This window comes from Chironomus tepperi, unplaced genomic scaffold, assembly GCF_022539635.2.
Source record: "Chironomus tepperi strain 1889 unplaced genomic scaffold, CSIRO-AGI_Ctep_v1 contig_247, whole genome shotgun sequence".
Lineage (NCBI taxonomy): Eukaryota > Metazoa > Arthropoda > Insecta > Diptera > Chironomidae > Chironomus > Chironomus tepperi.
Window position 1 is genome coordinate 102,607 of NW_027226369.1, and position 16,205 is coordinate 118,811.

The window sequence follows — 16,205 nt, forward strand, 5'->3', positions numbered from 1 at the left end:
AAACCTTTTCATACTTTCTCTATTTACCTTACCTTCTCTACATTTCCTTTATTTTCCATATCTCTAACAACATCCATTAGTCCCATTTCTCCAAGTACATACGAACAATTTGTTCTTTTGTATATTTGTCCAATACACACACATAAGCAGCATAAGCAGCATAAAGAAGAAGTAAGAAAGTTTCTCGTTTACATATTCCAAAAAGACGGAGGGAAAGGTTGAATTGAATTTTCAGCATTAGTGATTTTAAATACAAATATTCCATTATAAATTCGTCTACAGTATGTACGATACATCCAACGAGACGATTTCATTGGATTTAACTGAGTGGAAAATTTCAAGGAAGGAAATGGAAAATTTCAATATTTTTTAAGCAGTTCCTTTTAAAAATTCACAAAATTTTAACTTTATTGCCTTCAATTTCTACTCAAAAAAGTATTTACACGATAAGTAATTCCAGTCACTTGCTCAATCCAGCGAGTGTAAAAGGACACAGCAATATAGGCATTCGGGTACCGTCCAGGTGTGCCAACACATTCATCACCATTCCTAAATGACGAAATACCAACAACTACTCGATTAACAAGCAATGGAGCACCCAAGTCACCAGCACAGACTACACTCTCATCCATCGCACAAATGGTGTTGAAAAATGGAAACTTTGTCTCGCCGGCAGCTTCAATGCACTCAGCTTGGGAGATTATTCGCAGATTTGCACGGTGGAGGAATTTGCTGCGAACTCCTGGAGCCTGGAAAATGAGAAAGAAGATGGAAATTAGTCAAAGTAGGCTCTACTGATGGCTCTCAAACTGGACCGTGACTTCCATTGAGGCCTGTCGACTGGAAATGAGTTTTAAGTTTGTAAGCAGAGTTGACAGTGCTCAATTGTGAGGTGGCCTCCAATAGGGACTTCTACTGAGGGCCCTTCCAATGGACGCCGTCTTCTACGGAGGTCTGACAACTCTAATAGAAGGACAGAAGACACACGACGTAGAAATGGCCAAAAATCTAGCGTTAGATCACCGTGAATCTGGTCCTAGATCAGATTCGATACAGTCTGTCCCGAGAGTCTGTCAGAAGCTTGAAGCACAACATGTGCTTTTCGGGAAGGTCTAAGAATCGAACCAGCCTTAAAATACAATGAACATGCACATTGTTGTAAGAATATTCAGTAACAAGCTTTGAAAGTGCTGCTGAATATGCTCAGAGCATGCTCTCTGTCTTTTAGGAAATCTTAGCAGTGGTGCTCAACCTTTTATTTACCGCGGCACACCTTATTGCTTAACCTCAACTGAAATTGGACACAGCATACGGTGCACGGTATTACCAATTATTGACACTGTTGTGCCGCAGCACACAGGTTGTCCACCACTGTTCTAAAGCAATCTTTTAATATTCCATATACTTACAACATCACCCCATCCTGCAAAACAAAAAAAAAATATGGTGAAATTTTGTTCAAACCCTAAAATTTTTTACAGCTTAAAATCCATAAAATATATGAACTTATCAAAAACTTTTTACACCCATTTTTTTGTTTATTGTTTAATATTATCAATAATGACGTGCAAATAATATGAGAATGTGACTAATCTGTCACAAAAACAGCGTAAAATTGATAACAACAACTTCCACAATATCGCGGAAATGCTTAACAATACTGCAATCAATGATAACAATATCATTTATTAAGGGGTCATTTGGATGTTAGGGACACTCATGGAAAAAATTTAAATTTTTTTTAAAATTTTCATTTTTTTTTGAATTTTTAAAATTTTTTTTTTAAATTTTGTATTTTTTCAAAATTTTTTATTTCAAAATTTTCAATTTTTTCAAAATTTTTTTTTTGAAAATTTTCATTTTTTCAAAATTTTCATCTTTTTTTAAAATTTTCAAAATTTTTTTAAAATTATCAATTTTTATAAAATTTTTAAAATTTTCATTTTTTTTTTCAATTTTTTCAAATTTTCCATATTCTTTTCAAAATTTTCAATTTTTTCAAAGTTTTTAATTCTTTTAAAACTTGATTTGTTTTAAATTTTTGAACTTTTTTAAAATTTTAATTTTTTTTTTGGAATTTTCAAATTATTCTAAAATTTTAAATTTTTTTCATGAGTGTAACCGTCAAAGAGAGCCACCTAACACCAAAATTGTCAATCCACAACCCCACATATCCCATTCATCACATACCTGCATGCGTAGCTAACACACCACTCGAAAATCTAGCACCACTCGAGGCAATATGTGCATAAGCTTCATAAAAGTCAGTAAGTCTAATTTCCGTTGTTGATTCAATAATTACAATGTCATTCTCAATTGTCGTATAGTTGAAATTTGGATGAAAAATTATTTTTGAAACTCCAACAATATTTTCCCTCGTTTTATTTCCTGGATTAATAATTGAACTTCCATATTCGATTGTCAAAAGTGAAATGTTGCGATATGAATTACATCGTGCGGATGAGAGACTGAATTTTTCACTTATTAAGGTTCCTGTGCACAGATGAACGGAACCTTGTTGAATTGATATCTGTGGGAAATAAAATAAGGGGGAGAATTTTATTGATTTTGTGGTTGGTTGATGGATGGGTTTAGGTGGATTTGAGGACAAATGTCAAGGTAATTGAGCATTATGGTGGATTATTGCCCAGAATTTTGACAAATTGAATTTTTGCCTATTTTTTTATCAATTTAATAAGCGTATAATCGGCATTAGGAACTACACTTATGCTCATTTGTATCCATTTAAAGCTATGCTGGCCATTTTCAGCCAATATTCCCATATTCCTGTGACACGATACAGCAAATCTGAGTTTTTGTAGTCAAAATGAACCAAACACAGCCACGGCAATGCTGCTACAGCATCTGTGGATCATTTAGACGTTCTGTCATCAACAAAGCGACAGAGCGGTGGTCTAGCTGCTGCATTGTGCCCAACATGGATCAAAACAGCTTTTGCAGTACCATAAAGGCGACGTTATGGAGTCAAAATGAATCAACATGGCATTAGCAGTGCTGCCAGAGCAACTGTGCATCATTTAGACATCCTACCGTCGACAGAGCGACAAATCGACGTCTTAGGAGTCACAATGTGTCCAAAAATTGACAAAACAGCTCGTACGTTGGCCTAACAGCTGCAATATGTCCAAAATTGACTAAACCTTTAGCTTTAATTGACTAAAAATAGCCATTACAGTGCTGCCAGAGCACTTGACCATCATTTAGACGTTTTGTCATCAACAATGCGACTTAGCGGTAGCTTAGCAGCTACACTATGATCAATATAAGCCAAATCCAACCCTTAAGGTGCCATTAAGCCGACTTGAAAATTCATCAAGCCAATATAACCCAAAAAAACTCACCAAAAACGGAAGTTCGGCAAACTGAACCTCAGTTCCTTTAGTAATAAAAGGAGAAATTTGAATCACTGACTCTCCAAATGCAACAAAGCTGAGTAAAAGAACTGATAAATTTATTAAAGACATTTTTTCTTGTTTTAATTCCTCAATGGTTAAATTAATACTGAATCAATTGGAGTAATTAAAGACGGCAAAATAATTATGATAAAGCTTGTGCTTATCAAGTTTATTGTGAATTTTTGTAATTAATTTTACGGAAATTGATATCAGGAGGGATTCTTTAGTTACGTCTATTGGCACTAAATTTCTACAAAAAAATTCATTTTGAGAAAGATAAGCCCTTACAGATTCAGGGCCTTGTTGCTGCATTCTTATAAATAAATTGGACATCATTTACAATCGACCCTAAGCCTCTCGTGCGAAAAAAAAGAAATCCACACACCTTAAGCAATCATTGTTTTATTTGATAAACTTTATCGTTAAATTGCGAACACAAGGTGACACGACTTTCTTTGTATCTGTAATGATAATCACCACTTCCGATGGGGAATCACCTTTTTGATTACATCATCAATTTTAGTGTTATTTGTGGATATTTTTTGATTTTTTCATAATTCATCCCAATAGAGCAAATTGGATTATCGATCAAAAATTCAGCTCCTGGCTGGCGTGACGCTGACTTGGTGTAGGATTCGGATTCGGGCCATGTCAAAGTCACATCGGAGAACCCCAATAGTGAAAAACTTAAAAGTGTCCCGATTTTTTCCGAAAGTGTTCCGATATTTTGCGAAAATCCTCTGCCCACCCTACTTAATGTATGTATAGAAATTAAAGAACTTTAACTAATACCCGAGCAATACAAATAAAAAACGGTGTGTATTCCAAAAACTCCACATAAGATCCATCGTAGATCACTCATTGAGGAAACGTATAGAAATTCCGCAACACACACGGAGAGTGGAACAACAATTAGGTTACTTACTTTCTTACTTTCTTGACTGGGAAGCTCTTGAATCCTTTGCCAAGCTTAGGGAACGTCTAAGGACAGCTCTATCCTTCGAAGCCTTCTGCCTGTTCGGACAATTAGTTTATAAATTCCTAAGTTTGGTTTATGATTTTATAAGAAGGAATGGTCTGAAAATGCTTTTTTTACGTCATGTAACTCGTATAAACGTTCCTTAATACCAATCGATATCCCCCTCCATGTTGCCTTTTTCTTTTATGTCACTCGACATAAGAAATAGAATTAAACTACAATTTTCAACAAAACACCTTTAATTCAACTAAAATGTCATCTACAACATCACAAATCTTATCAATTTCATTGTTATTGAAATCATTTTTGCTACAAAATTTAGCATGAACAGAGGAAGTAGTGTTGCTAATTTAAATTTGTTTTGCTTCAAATTATCTAAATTTGTTTTTATAAAAATCACTATAAATTTAAATGACACTTCATTATTCACCTATAGTTGTTTTTAGCTTGTGTCTTAGTAAAGTAATAATGACGTCTAAAATTGTTAACATTTCAGTGATTTTGGTTGTGAGTTTTTCATATTGAATTGTTTTTTGTACTTTAAATCAATCCCTTACGGGCAAAGAGACTGCTTTTACATAGCTACATGCTCTTTGCCTGTTTAATCAGACAGGGAATCTTTAATCAGTTTTTCTTCAATTTTACCATTTTTACAAATTAATATTTATGCTCATTTGATAATAAACTTCCAAATCAACAGCTTCTTCAGACATTCTTGGTTGTTCAAGGTAGCGAGACATGCGAGCAAAAGGCTGAAAAGGCAATCACCATTCATGTAAGCATAATTTATGAATATCAATCGTACCAAATGAATTTGGATTCGATATTCAAGTAGCAAAAGTCGATTAATCGATCAAATTTCCGGCTTCTAGTCGCTGTGAGTCTGACTTTTGATTCCAAATTTTGTTTAATCACACAAGCCAGATTGACTCTGAGCCGATTCTGGATTCAGTTTAAGTCCGGATTCAGTTTAGGTCTGGATTCAATTTAAGTCCGGAGTCTGTTTAAGTCCGGGTTCAGTTTGATTCCGGATTTAGCTTGAATCCAGATTCAGTTTAAGTCCAAATTCAGTTTAGGTCCAAATTCAGTTTAGGTCCAGATTCAGTTTAAGTCCGAAATCAGTTTAAGTTCGAATTCAATTTAAGTCCGGATTCAGTTTAGGTCTGGATTCAGTTTAAGTCTGGATTCAGTTTAAGTTCTGGATTCAGTTTAGGTCCGAATTTAGTTTATTTCCGGATTTAGCTTGAGTCCAGATTCAGTTTAAGTCCAAATTCAATTTAGGTAAGGTACAATAGTCAGTTCATTCCAGTGCCGGATTTTAATCCGATTAACCGATTTATGCTGCATATTCTCGGTACATCATCAATTGTTTCAAATAAATTCTAATTTCAGACATGCTGTAAATACCCGACAATGGCAAAAATAGACACCATAAAGGCTATTATTGATGATTTAGTCAAAACGGTTGAGCCAAATTCTATGAAATTTCATTGTGTAAGTTTTTGAAATTTTCTTATTTCCCGATTGGACAAAAATACGTTAGAACTAGAACATCAACTTGCCATCCACTAGTTATAACGTATTTTGGTTCTCTTTGGGACCGATTCATTCAATAACTTTTTCAAAATTTTCAGCTCTTTGCCGTTAAAGTGTTTGAAGCTATGAAGCTTAAAGACTTTGATAAAGCTGCTTACAAGGCTTATTTGCCAACGATAATCGAAGATCCAGAATGGTTGACTTTGTATGAGAATGCTACAAGCCATTGTATCGACATTTTACCAAAGTATTCAGAAATGTATGATAAAATTGTTAAAGTACCAAAAGAGGAATGCGACACTAGATACCTTGCATTTTCGGATTGCGTTTTGGGAACTTCTTTCATGGTTTGTACTTTTTTTGAATGATTTTATCCATCTTGACACTTAAATAATCAATTTTAAACAGTTATGTCCAGCAAAAAGCTTCACAGATTCAACTGAATGTAAAGGAACCAGATCCTTCTTGGCTGAGTGCTATGAGAACGAAAAAGCAATGAATATTTACGTCCAAAATCAATTGAAAATTGCTAAAGTTAATTAGAGAACATTTTAAATGAAAATTTTGAGAAAAATCAATAAAATATTATACAAGCAGTAAAGTTAAGGTTTTTGAATTTTATTTGCTATATTTTAAATTTTTGGGTTTCTTCCTGGAGCTGATTTTTCCATCAGTTGGTACGGTACAGTATGCTGTGATATAGGCACACTACTGACACGATACAGTGGCATATCTGGAATAAACTATCGTCTTTGGTATAAGCCTGGCGATAGAGTCAGTTTTGCATTTTGTATGTGAAATTGGCAAGAGCAGTAGCCAGCGATAGGGCTGGTTTTAGGGAGGCCGTGAATCACAATTAATTCTGTTCAGCGAAGTAAGGAAATAAAACACAATGCGGATATATTCACACCGTTCCATAAAAAGTCTCGCGGGTAGGTCAAGCTTCACTTGGCAAATGTTTGAGGAACCAAGCTCCAGCGGGCAGGTCAAGCTTCGCTTGGCAAATAGATAGCCACCCTAAAATATGCATAGCTTTTATAGTTTTTCGTCAGAAAATTTGTACTTAATTGACGATAAAGTTTTTGATGATTGTGTTTGTGTTTTGGGTCTTGATAATTCCATTAACTGCGCATAAAAGATTTATTGCTTGTGTAATGGAGAAAATTTGCCAAGTTTTGCTTTCGTTTTATGGTTTACAAAGTTTTCTTTTTGTGCCAAAATTTTTCTTATTTTTTCGGAGGTTTTATAGTTCATTTGGGGCATGAATCGATTGGTGGATGTTTGGTTTAAATATTTTATGGAGATGGATTTGATGGCTTTATTTAATACACTCTATATAGACGGGTTGCAGCTTTGATGAAGAGTCCTACATTGACTACCGTTTGGATATCCAGCCAATCATATTGCATTTCCTTTATTTGAAGATATTTAGCACATTTCTAAACAAAAATTGGCAAACGCCGGCAAACTCTTCGTAATTTTAACATAACTAAAAACCGTGACTATATTGACAATTCTCTCCATAAGAATGAATAATATTCTTAGTGAAAAACGAAGATGCAAGAAGTTTAGAGTTTGAAATTAATACATTCATCATGAACGAAAATAGAATTTTAAGAACAGTAGGTTTAAGCCGGACAATTCAAGTGCTTTTATCACATCATTAGACTTGAGTAGTCTATTAACATTCAAAAAGTTTATTTTAAAGATTGCGAATTAGTTTCGTTGTTGATGAATATTTGGCAATTGTTTTCAAGCAAAAGTTCGATTGTTTGAATATAAAGTAAACAATTATTGAGCGTAGGATGACTTCTGTCGAATGACAATTGAATACACGTGTTGATGTCAAGGACAATATTAGAGGTAAGATAGTCTGAGTTGAGAGGACTTTGATGTGGAGAAGCTTTCACTGGAGTCAGTACTACAGTGGTATTCGGAATCGATGTTGAGTAAAGATTGAAGTGATGTCCGGACTTGATGTTATGTCAGTACTCCTGCAGTATCCAGATTTTATGCTAAGTCAGGACTCTAATGGTGTCCGGACTTGATGTTGAATCAGGACTGCAGTAAGGTTTCCCGAAGTCTCGGTCTCGACAAATTCTCGAGATCGAGACTGAGACCGAGATCATCGGAAGTCTCTGGCCTCGGTTTCGGCATCGAGAACCCTTAGACTGCAGTATGGCGTCTGGACATCATGGAGGCTTTTGAAGATCGGACTCCCAAATTTCAGTTGACTCTTTATGACACAATGTTGGAGGTAGGACACAGTTTGTCGTTAAAGTCTTGAAGCGACGATTACCTGCAATTAAGTTCAGTTAGGTTCGTCATTTAGACAGGAGAGAAGATGTGGGAGGAGGGAGGTTTCCTTACTAGTTTAGATTAAATAAACACAAAAATCTGAATTAGTTCAATTTTTTAACCTTTCTAAAATTTATATTTAATCATAATTACAATTCACATAGCACTACAACCATAATAACCTAACATTCTAAATAAAATCAGAAACAAACTAACTTTTCCTGCAAATTTTTAACATCTTTTATCACTTCCGATAAACTTTCCAATTTCAATGCCTCATCTACATTCCTCACTACACTTCCACTGTCATTTCCACTCGAATAAACACTTTCAGCAGCCCTCAATGCTTCCCTCTTTGCTATCCAATGGCTACCATCACCAGTTTTCAACACTCTACTCTTAATCATATCCGGCGATGCAATTTTCTTGTCATAAACAAGTCCAAATAATTCACATAGCTCTATAAAGAATGTCGATAGGGAATTGACATACCATAATGATGAAAATTCGTTATTTCGGTAGTCAAATGGAAATGTATGATGATAATTATGAAAACCCTCGCCTAGTGTGATAATATTGTACAGGACATTATCAGTTGCTGATGACGTTGCATCGTACGGTCTCGGTCCATTCCAATGAACAAAACCATTGCCGAATAATAATTGAATGTAGTTTGAAGCCATTCTTAACATATTCATACTAAATGCCACGTAAATTGACTCATTCCAAATGAGATATGGAATGATTGTGGGCAGGAATTGGGTGATGGTGATGAAGAGTGTTGGGTAGTGCCTGCGAAATTTAAGATAAAATCGTTATTGAAATTCGCCGAAATAATTAAGTATTCAATTTTTGATGAGTAATTTGGTTTTGGAAAATTTAGCTTCTAATTTTAATTATATTAATTATTCATAAATAGCTTCATCTTTCAATTTTAGTTGAAGACACAACTAGGTCATAATCACTTCCATGTGCACGTGTACTTACTTGTACTGAAAAGCAACATCAGAATCATTAAATAAATCATCCAAATCAATCCGATTGTATTCATGGGCACATTCAGGTGTTGGAGCAATAAACAGCCATCCCAAAAATGAGAAGAATAGTCCGCGTTTGATGTTGGTGGGATCAGCTTCTGTGTCGGAGAATTTGTGATGTACTCGATGGATTCGGCACCAGGAAATTATGGATTTCTGGGAATTGAGAAACTTTAACATCGGAATTGAATTTTATGGTGAATTATTTAAATTACCATTCCGGAGATCTGCTGAGAAAATATTAGGAAAATTTTAAATGGTCGAGTAGCTTTGAAAGCATGATGGCTGAAATAGCGGTGAGCACCAGGTCCCGTTCCAATGCCTCCAATTAGGAAAAACACGAATGCTGTGAATATAAAGTAAGAGAGTCATAATTACTGAATAACCTGAGTATCCTCTTAACAGGCAAAGATCATGCTTTCGTGAGCTTGCTTAATTTAGTAGTTCTCTCCTGGCTCTGCTCTTGTAAGCACGTTCATTGCCTGTTAGTGTCTACTATCATAAGAATTGTTATTAAGAATCAAAATTTCTATACAATTTTTTCATATAAAAACTGTTAAAAATCATACAAAATCATAATTTTTACGATTATTACGAGAATGACTGACTAGGGGCGTAATCATAGAGTAATAGGGAAGAATGGGTGGCGTTGGTGGCATGGACTCATTTTGAAACTTGAAAAATCGTACAATTTTCAAGATTTCAAGGATAAATTGGTCGGGGCTAGGGTTTTGAAAGCTCAAAATTGAATTGAGTGTAATCCCAAGATCAATATAGGGGTTCAGAACATTGCAATCCCTGGATTGAATACCCTAATTGCACCCCATCTTAACAAAATGTTCTGACATCGCCCCTGTATCCGACCTTTGCTAAATAGTCACTAATCTTAATTAAAGATCTCTATATATTAGTGATACTTACAAAATATTAAAGTTTTAGTTAACACTTTTCCAATGGCTATATAATAAATTCCGAAAATTGCTTCAAAGGTTATTAAAGTTCCCATGAAAACCATAAACCACAGAATTTCATATTTGTATTTTTTCTCATTAACTTTCACTTCACTTAATGACATTTTTTGATTTAAAATTCAAATAAACTTTTTAAAATTTTCTTTGAATTTTTCTTTAATTATTTAAAATTCAAAATTTTTAAATCAATAAAATTTCAGATTTTGATTTCAAATTTCACTTAATTTTTACATAATTTCTGTTAAATTTTATTTCAATTTTCAAAATTAACACCTTCTTTATTGAACAGATAAACCAAAACTGAGCATCACATCAATTGCATCAACTGAAATTCTCTTCACTTATTCTTAAATAAAATAAGACTGTTTGCTTACTTTTTGCACTTGCGAAAATACCGAGAGACATATGGTGATGAATATGTCTGGAAAAAGAGTGATGAGTAAAGGTTCCAAATAAAGACCGTTCACCAATTACATAACAGAATACTTACATACTTACTTACTGGAACCGTGCTCCGATGCGGAGCCTCATCTGACTCTGTTGACATTAAAGAATAATAAGTTTATTTCATATTTTATGGTATTTCATTGTTTTAATCAGATTTTTTGCGTAACGTAATAAATGGATCAATGACCCTAAGTATTTCCTAAGTATTTCCTTGGTGAAAAAGAACGAGGGCCGCATTTAGAATATAAGTATATATGTCCGAAGCTGAATTTGTCTTTAGATAACTCCAGCCAGCTTCTATTTCTCAGTACTTTTGTACCGTTGCTAATTTAACATGAGAACGGCTTTATATCGAAACCAAGACATCTCGGTCGAGAACTTCCTTTCAGTGTCAATCTCATTTTCCAAGAATTTGTCGAATCCGACACTTCGGTGAATTCTAATCAAAGAAAGAAACTTAAGGTAGCCTTGATAACCTTGGTTGAATAACAAAGTCTAGAAAAATGAGCATAACTCCCTGACTGAATCTTCAACGCTTGTCTTCAGTGCAAGTATGGAGACATTATTTATTTATTTTTTTTTTTTCATAATTTTCTTCAACGTGTATGCTTATCGGACTTATTCATATTAGTTTTGAGATTTGCACCGCTTGAACGATACTTGACCTTGAGTAAATTCTTTGGGTAAATAACAAATGACGATCAGAATTGTGAATGTGATAAATGAAGTAATGATTGAATCATTTTAAGCATTTCTACTCAAGATATGATTTCAAATTTATGACGTCGGTTAATAAAGTGAAATTCATCGTTTAATACACTAAATGGCCATTTTAGTGACTCAAAGTACTAGCTACGTGTGATTCGTTTAGTACTTAAATAGTTGGTGCAGGGGCATAGCCAGGAGGGGGCTATTGGGTACAAGGGTTTAACCCGGAGGAGGCTTTCGGGTGCAAGAGTCCCCTATTGTATAATATCCTGACTACGCCGCTGAGATGTTGACCTTGAACGAATTGGCAAAAAAGACTATTTTTGAAAATCCACGAGAAGATGTTGCTAATGATTTAGCACGTGCTGCGTCAAATTTAAAATGCATTAAAATATTATAAAAACAAAATTTCCCAAAAAAATCTACTTTATTGATTTTTTCTAAACCAAAACTTCTGCTTATGAACTCATCAAAAAACAGCTTTTTGTAAAGGATCATCAAATGACTTTGCAGATTTTAGCTCTTTTTTCAATAACAGTTTTTTGTGTAGCATCATTAGTCATCCCCAAAAATTTCTTATTCTATCAGCATAGACATGCTAAGCGTATGTTTATTATAGTCATCCAGATTATTTGTATTGTAATCAATCCTTTTAAGGGAGCATTTTTTAGGGGGATTGATTGATGGGATTGAATTTTGTCTGAGATGAGTAGATAGTTAGTCTTAAAGATGATACTTATTTGGTAGTTTGTTGCTGTAATGAGTTATTTTTAATGTATTAGAGTAAAACTTTAATAAGAAATGGGAGTTTTGGGTGTCTTGGAATGTGCAATAAGGATATTCGTAGCAAAGGGTCAGGCACTTATCTATTACACTTAATTACAACTTCCCTGGCCGACTACAGACCAACTGTAATCCATGACCTTTTTCAGTCAGCGACTAGAGCTGGCTTTATTGCTCTACATTTTAAAGTCTGCTATTTTTGATGAATCCAAGGAAAATATGTCAGATACACGCAATATCAACATTTTGTGTGCTTGCATGCTTAGTCAAGATCTGCTCGAATTAAATCTGCAAGGCCATTAGCATTCCAGTAGAAAGTATAGATTATTTACATTCTTTGTCAGCTTTTAGGGTTGGAATCTCTACCGGATAGTAAGTGATACAGGCTATTTACATGTAAAATACAAGTTTCTGTGATGATTTAAGCATCTAGACTTGCAACCTTGCAAACCAGCTTAACAATATCGATTTAAAGGCTGTCTTTGACTCTGGTCTCTAACAAAGCCACGATGAGCTTGGGTTGAATTTTTGGCAATTTCTAGACCGTATTCCTTTCAGGTAGTTTTTAGTTTCAGGCTTAGAAATTGGCATAGTGAGGAATTGTGTCATTTGGACATTTCATACAAAAAAGTGATATTTTGAAGATATTTTTCAATCTACGGAACACCCAACATTGATCTCAATCAATCTATTCATCTCCTTCAATCAATTGACAAATAGTCAAAATAAATTGAAAAATCTTTAATTTCTGCTGTTTTCATCTGAAATTTAATAAAAAGTACGCAGCACTCACAGCAATTTTTCATCAGAAAGCAATCAATTTATTTATTCTACTTTAGATGATAAGCACAAAAAAAAATATTTGTCATGGCTCTTCCAGTTTGCTTTTTATTAGATCCGCTTTGCTAATTTTTAGTACCGTCATTTGTTGATGCTTTTGTGAGATTTATTTATTTTAGTCCTCCAACACATTTTCAGTGAGAAGCTCATGAAGTGAAGATAATCGATTTATTTAAATTTATGAGCCTTTAATCTCCAACGAAAATCCAGAGTTTTTTTGTCAACGCATCGAGAAAAAAATTTGCAATTTTTTATGAACAGGAAAAAAAATGAACATCATCAGTCGAGCATGTTTTATTATTATTGGTATACTGGAATATATGCCCACCAAGCATGGTGTGACTGAAAGGAACGGAAGTAACAGAAGGGACAGAAGGGACAAAACGGACAGAAGAGACTGAAGAGATTGAAGGGACTGAAGGAACAGAAAGGGACAGGAGGGGACAGAAGGGACAGAAGAACAAAAGGACAAAAAGACAGAAGGACAGAAGGGACAGAACGGACAGAACGGACAGAACGGACAGAACGGACAGAACGGACAGAACGGACAGAACGGACAGAACGGACAGAACGGACAGAACGGACAGAACGGACAGAACGGACAGAACGGACAGAACGGACAGAACGGACAGAACGGACAGAAGGACAGAAAGGACAGAACGGACAGAACGGACAGAACGGACAGAACGGACAGAACGGACAGAACGGACAGAAAAGACAGAAAAGACAGAAAAGACAGAAGAGACAGAAGGGACAGAACGGACAGAACGGACAGAACGGACAGAACGGACAGAACGGACAGAACGGACAGAACGGACAGAACGGACAGAACGGACAGAACGGACAGAAAGGACAAGATGGACAGAAGGGACAGAAGAGACAGAAGGGACAGAAGGGTTAAAACGGACAAAACTGACAAAACTGACAGAAGGGACAGAAAGACAAATGACTCAAATTATCCTATGAATGTATAGAGAAAATGATGAGGCTACTTCCAATACAGCAAATTTTCATTTTATTCAACTCGTTTTTCATGTCGAGGATGTGTTATTTTTTAAAAAAATATAAAAATTGGCAATTTAAAAAAAGGGGAATATGTACAACAATGAGCGATTTTTTATATGCACAAACATTTATATGAGAGCATTTTTTTATATGTTGTGGCTTGATAAATTATCGCCAATTTCTGTACACAAGTTTTCTCTTTTTTTGCTACTGAAAAAAGTGAGCTGCACACGACGTGTTTTGTGGAGAAAAAGGAATAAAAATTGAGGAAAATGTTTAAATTGTCTGACTTTATTAAAGGTATTGAGTTTGGCGTGTTTAAAGGAAAGAGTTTTTATGGAAATGAAGGTCTGTTGGCGAGTTTTATGCTATAAAAATTATAATTTTTATTCTGATGAGGACGATATGCATCAAGTAGAGCAATATGTGTGAGGTATAACCTTTAAACTTACTTTGTTGCTTAAAGGTTGTACAATCATTTGAAGAGCTTTAATTAAGGTTTGTGAAGTTGCATGCAAAGTTATTTACATGACCAGAAGTGTTGGCAAGGTTATTGTGGAAGGTTGTAGAAGTTTATTGATGAAAATTGTCGATATTTAGCTGTAAGTACGTAAGCAATATAAATGATCTGCCTGCATCCTTTAGTCTCTCACAATAAGCAAGATTAACAGCAGATCCACGTCGAATTCAGTCATCCATAAACAATCCACCGACTTAGCGACTTCTATTTTCAATTTATCCTTTCCAAGTAATTCCCCCAAATCAATACTCAATCAATAAATCGACAACAAATACCATGACAAATCCAAACTCAATAAATGTCAAATCAACTAAATTTGATGTCCTCCAGATTGCATTTGGATTCGATGTAATATTTATAAACCTCTGATGAACCATCATGCAATATAATGAGTAACATATGCACTTCTCTATCTAAACAACATGATGATTTTATTGAAATATTTATCTGGTATATCTGCAGCATCTAAACAACACTGAACAAACCTCTTCAACTGCACATTAACTTCAAAAAAAAAAATAAAATAAAATTAATTTAAAACTTCTTTACTCAAGCATCATAAAACATGCTCCATAAGTGCATATAAATTTATATATTACACGAGATAAATGGCATATGCACGTGTTACTTCTATTTCAACTGACAGCAATAGCATATTCGTGACTATGTACTTTTTAGCCACAATTGCAAATTCATCTGAATGGAAAAAAACAAAAAAAAAGTTATTTTTACGCTCTCGTGAGCAATTTAAAGGCAAACAGACCAAACTTACAAAGACAAATAATTTTATTGCGGGGATTTAAGTTGTTTCTGGATACAACACATATTATTAGGGTTTGATTGATAATGATGTCGTGGAATGTGGAAGGTGAGGAACAGAGATGGATTTATCAGAGTTTGAAGTCGAGTCAGATTTTGTATTGAAAAGCCAAATTGAGTCGACTCGACGTAATACAAAATTGGAGTCGACTTCAAATCTCCTTCATGGTAAGGAATGGTTTGGGATCAAAACCCTATTTTTGGAAAAGTGTCTTTAATTTACTAGACAACCCCTTTGCGCCTGTTCTCTAAAATTTAGTTGCTATGCCCCTGGCTATATGGATCTAAAGTGACGTGCCAATTCAAATAAAAGCAAATTTAAGTGAATATTAATAGGGCAATAAGCAGATTTGGTACGAAGGGTAGAAATCAATAGGATATTGCTCAGGGTGCACTGGTTGGATACCTAATGATGCTCTCATGGATAAGAGACATAAGACAATTTGGGATGATCAACAGTTATGTGAAAAAGTGTCGATGTGCCCTAACAGACAAAGAGTATACTCTGAGTATACTCACTTTTTTGAGCATGTTTTGTATTTTAGGGATCGCTATTATGAAACTCAAATTATTACCTATTATAATATGGCCTTCAAATGATGCGATATTTTCGAAAGATGGTACAAGAGCACAAAGGCAGTGGACAAAGAACCTTGTGAGGCTGTAAATAGGGACAGTCATGGTCATTTGATATTGTATTCGTAAAAATTCTCAGACAAGGGATAGCCAGCAATAGAGCCAGTTTTAGACGCATTCTGAGAGACACCACGAATCACAGATCAGCCAGTTCATCCAATTTGCCACCAAACAACAACATTCCGTCAAAAGTCTCATTATATCCTGTTA

The 16,205-nt window shown here is 34.7% G+C and overlaps 3 protein-coding genes across 3 annotated transcripts; 1 reads left to right on the top strand and 2 right to left on the bottom strand.

The window, feature by feature from the left end:
* Positions 1 to 377: 377 nt before the first annotated feature.
* LOC139091531 (trypsin-4-like) lies at positions 378 to 3,516 on the bottom strand. The gene is made up of 4 exons (XM_070641664.1): positions 3,363 to 3,516; positions 2,191 to 2,530; positions 1,410 to 1,423; positions 378 to 749 (listed from the first exon to the last, which is right to left on the bottom strand). The coding sequence occupies exons 1-4, from the start codon at positions 3,483 to 3,485 to the stop codon at positions 417 to 419; spliced, it is 810 nt and encodes a 269-aa protein (XP_070497765.1). The 5' UTR covers positions 3,486 to 3,516; the 3' UTR covers positions 378 to 416.
* Positions 3,517 to 4,863: 1,347 nt separating this feature from the next.
* Positions 4,864 to 6,517, top strand: LOC139091540 (general odorant-binding protein 67-like). Its single transcript, XM_070641674.1, has 5 exons — positions 4,864 to 4,902; positions 5,096 to 5,170; positions 5,788 to 5,889; positions 6,030 to 6,278; positions 6,340 to 6,517. The coding sequence occupies exons 1-5, from the start codon at positions 4,864 to 4,866 to the stop codon at positions 6,472 to 6,474; spliced, it is 600 nt and encodes a 199-aa protein (XP_070497775.1). The 3' UTR covers positions 6,475 to 6,517.
* A 1,828-nt stretch (positions 6,518 to 8,345) lies between these two features.
* On the bottom strand, positions 8,346 to 10,403 carry LOC139091541 (delta(9)-fatty-acid desaturase fat-7-like). Its single transcript, XM_070641675.1, has 4 exons — positions 10,188 to 10,403; positions 9,482 to 9,612; positions 9,217 to 9,422; positions 8,346 to 9,021 (listed from the first exon to the last, which is right to left on the bottom strand). The coding sequence occupies exons 1-4, from the start codon at positions 10,339 to 10,341 to the stop codon at positions 8,430 to 8,432; spliced, it is 1,083 nt and encodes a 360-aa protein (XP_070497776.1). The 5' UTR covers positions 10,342 to 10,403; the 3' UTR covers positions 8,346 to 8,429.
* Between the last annotated feature and the right edge of the window lie 5,802 nt (positions 10,404 to 16,205).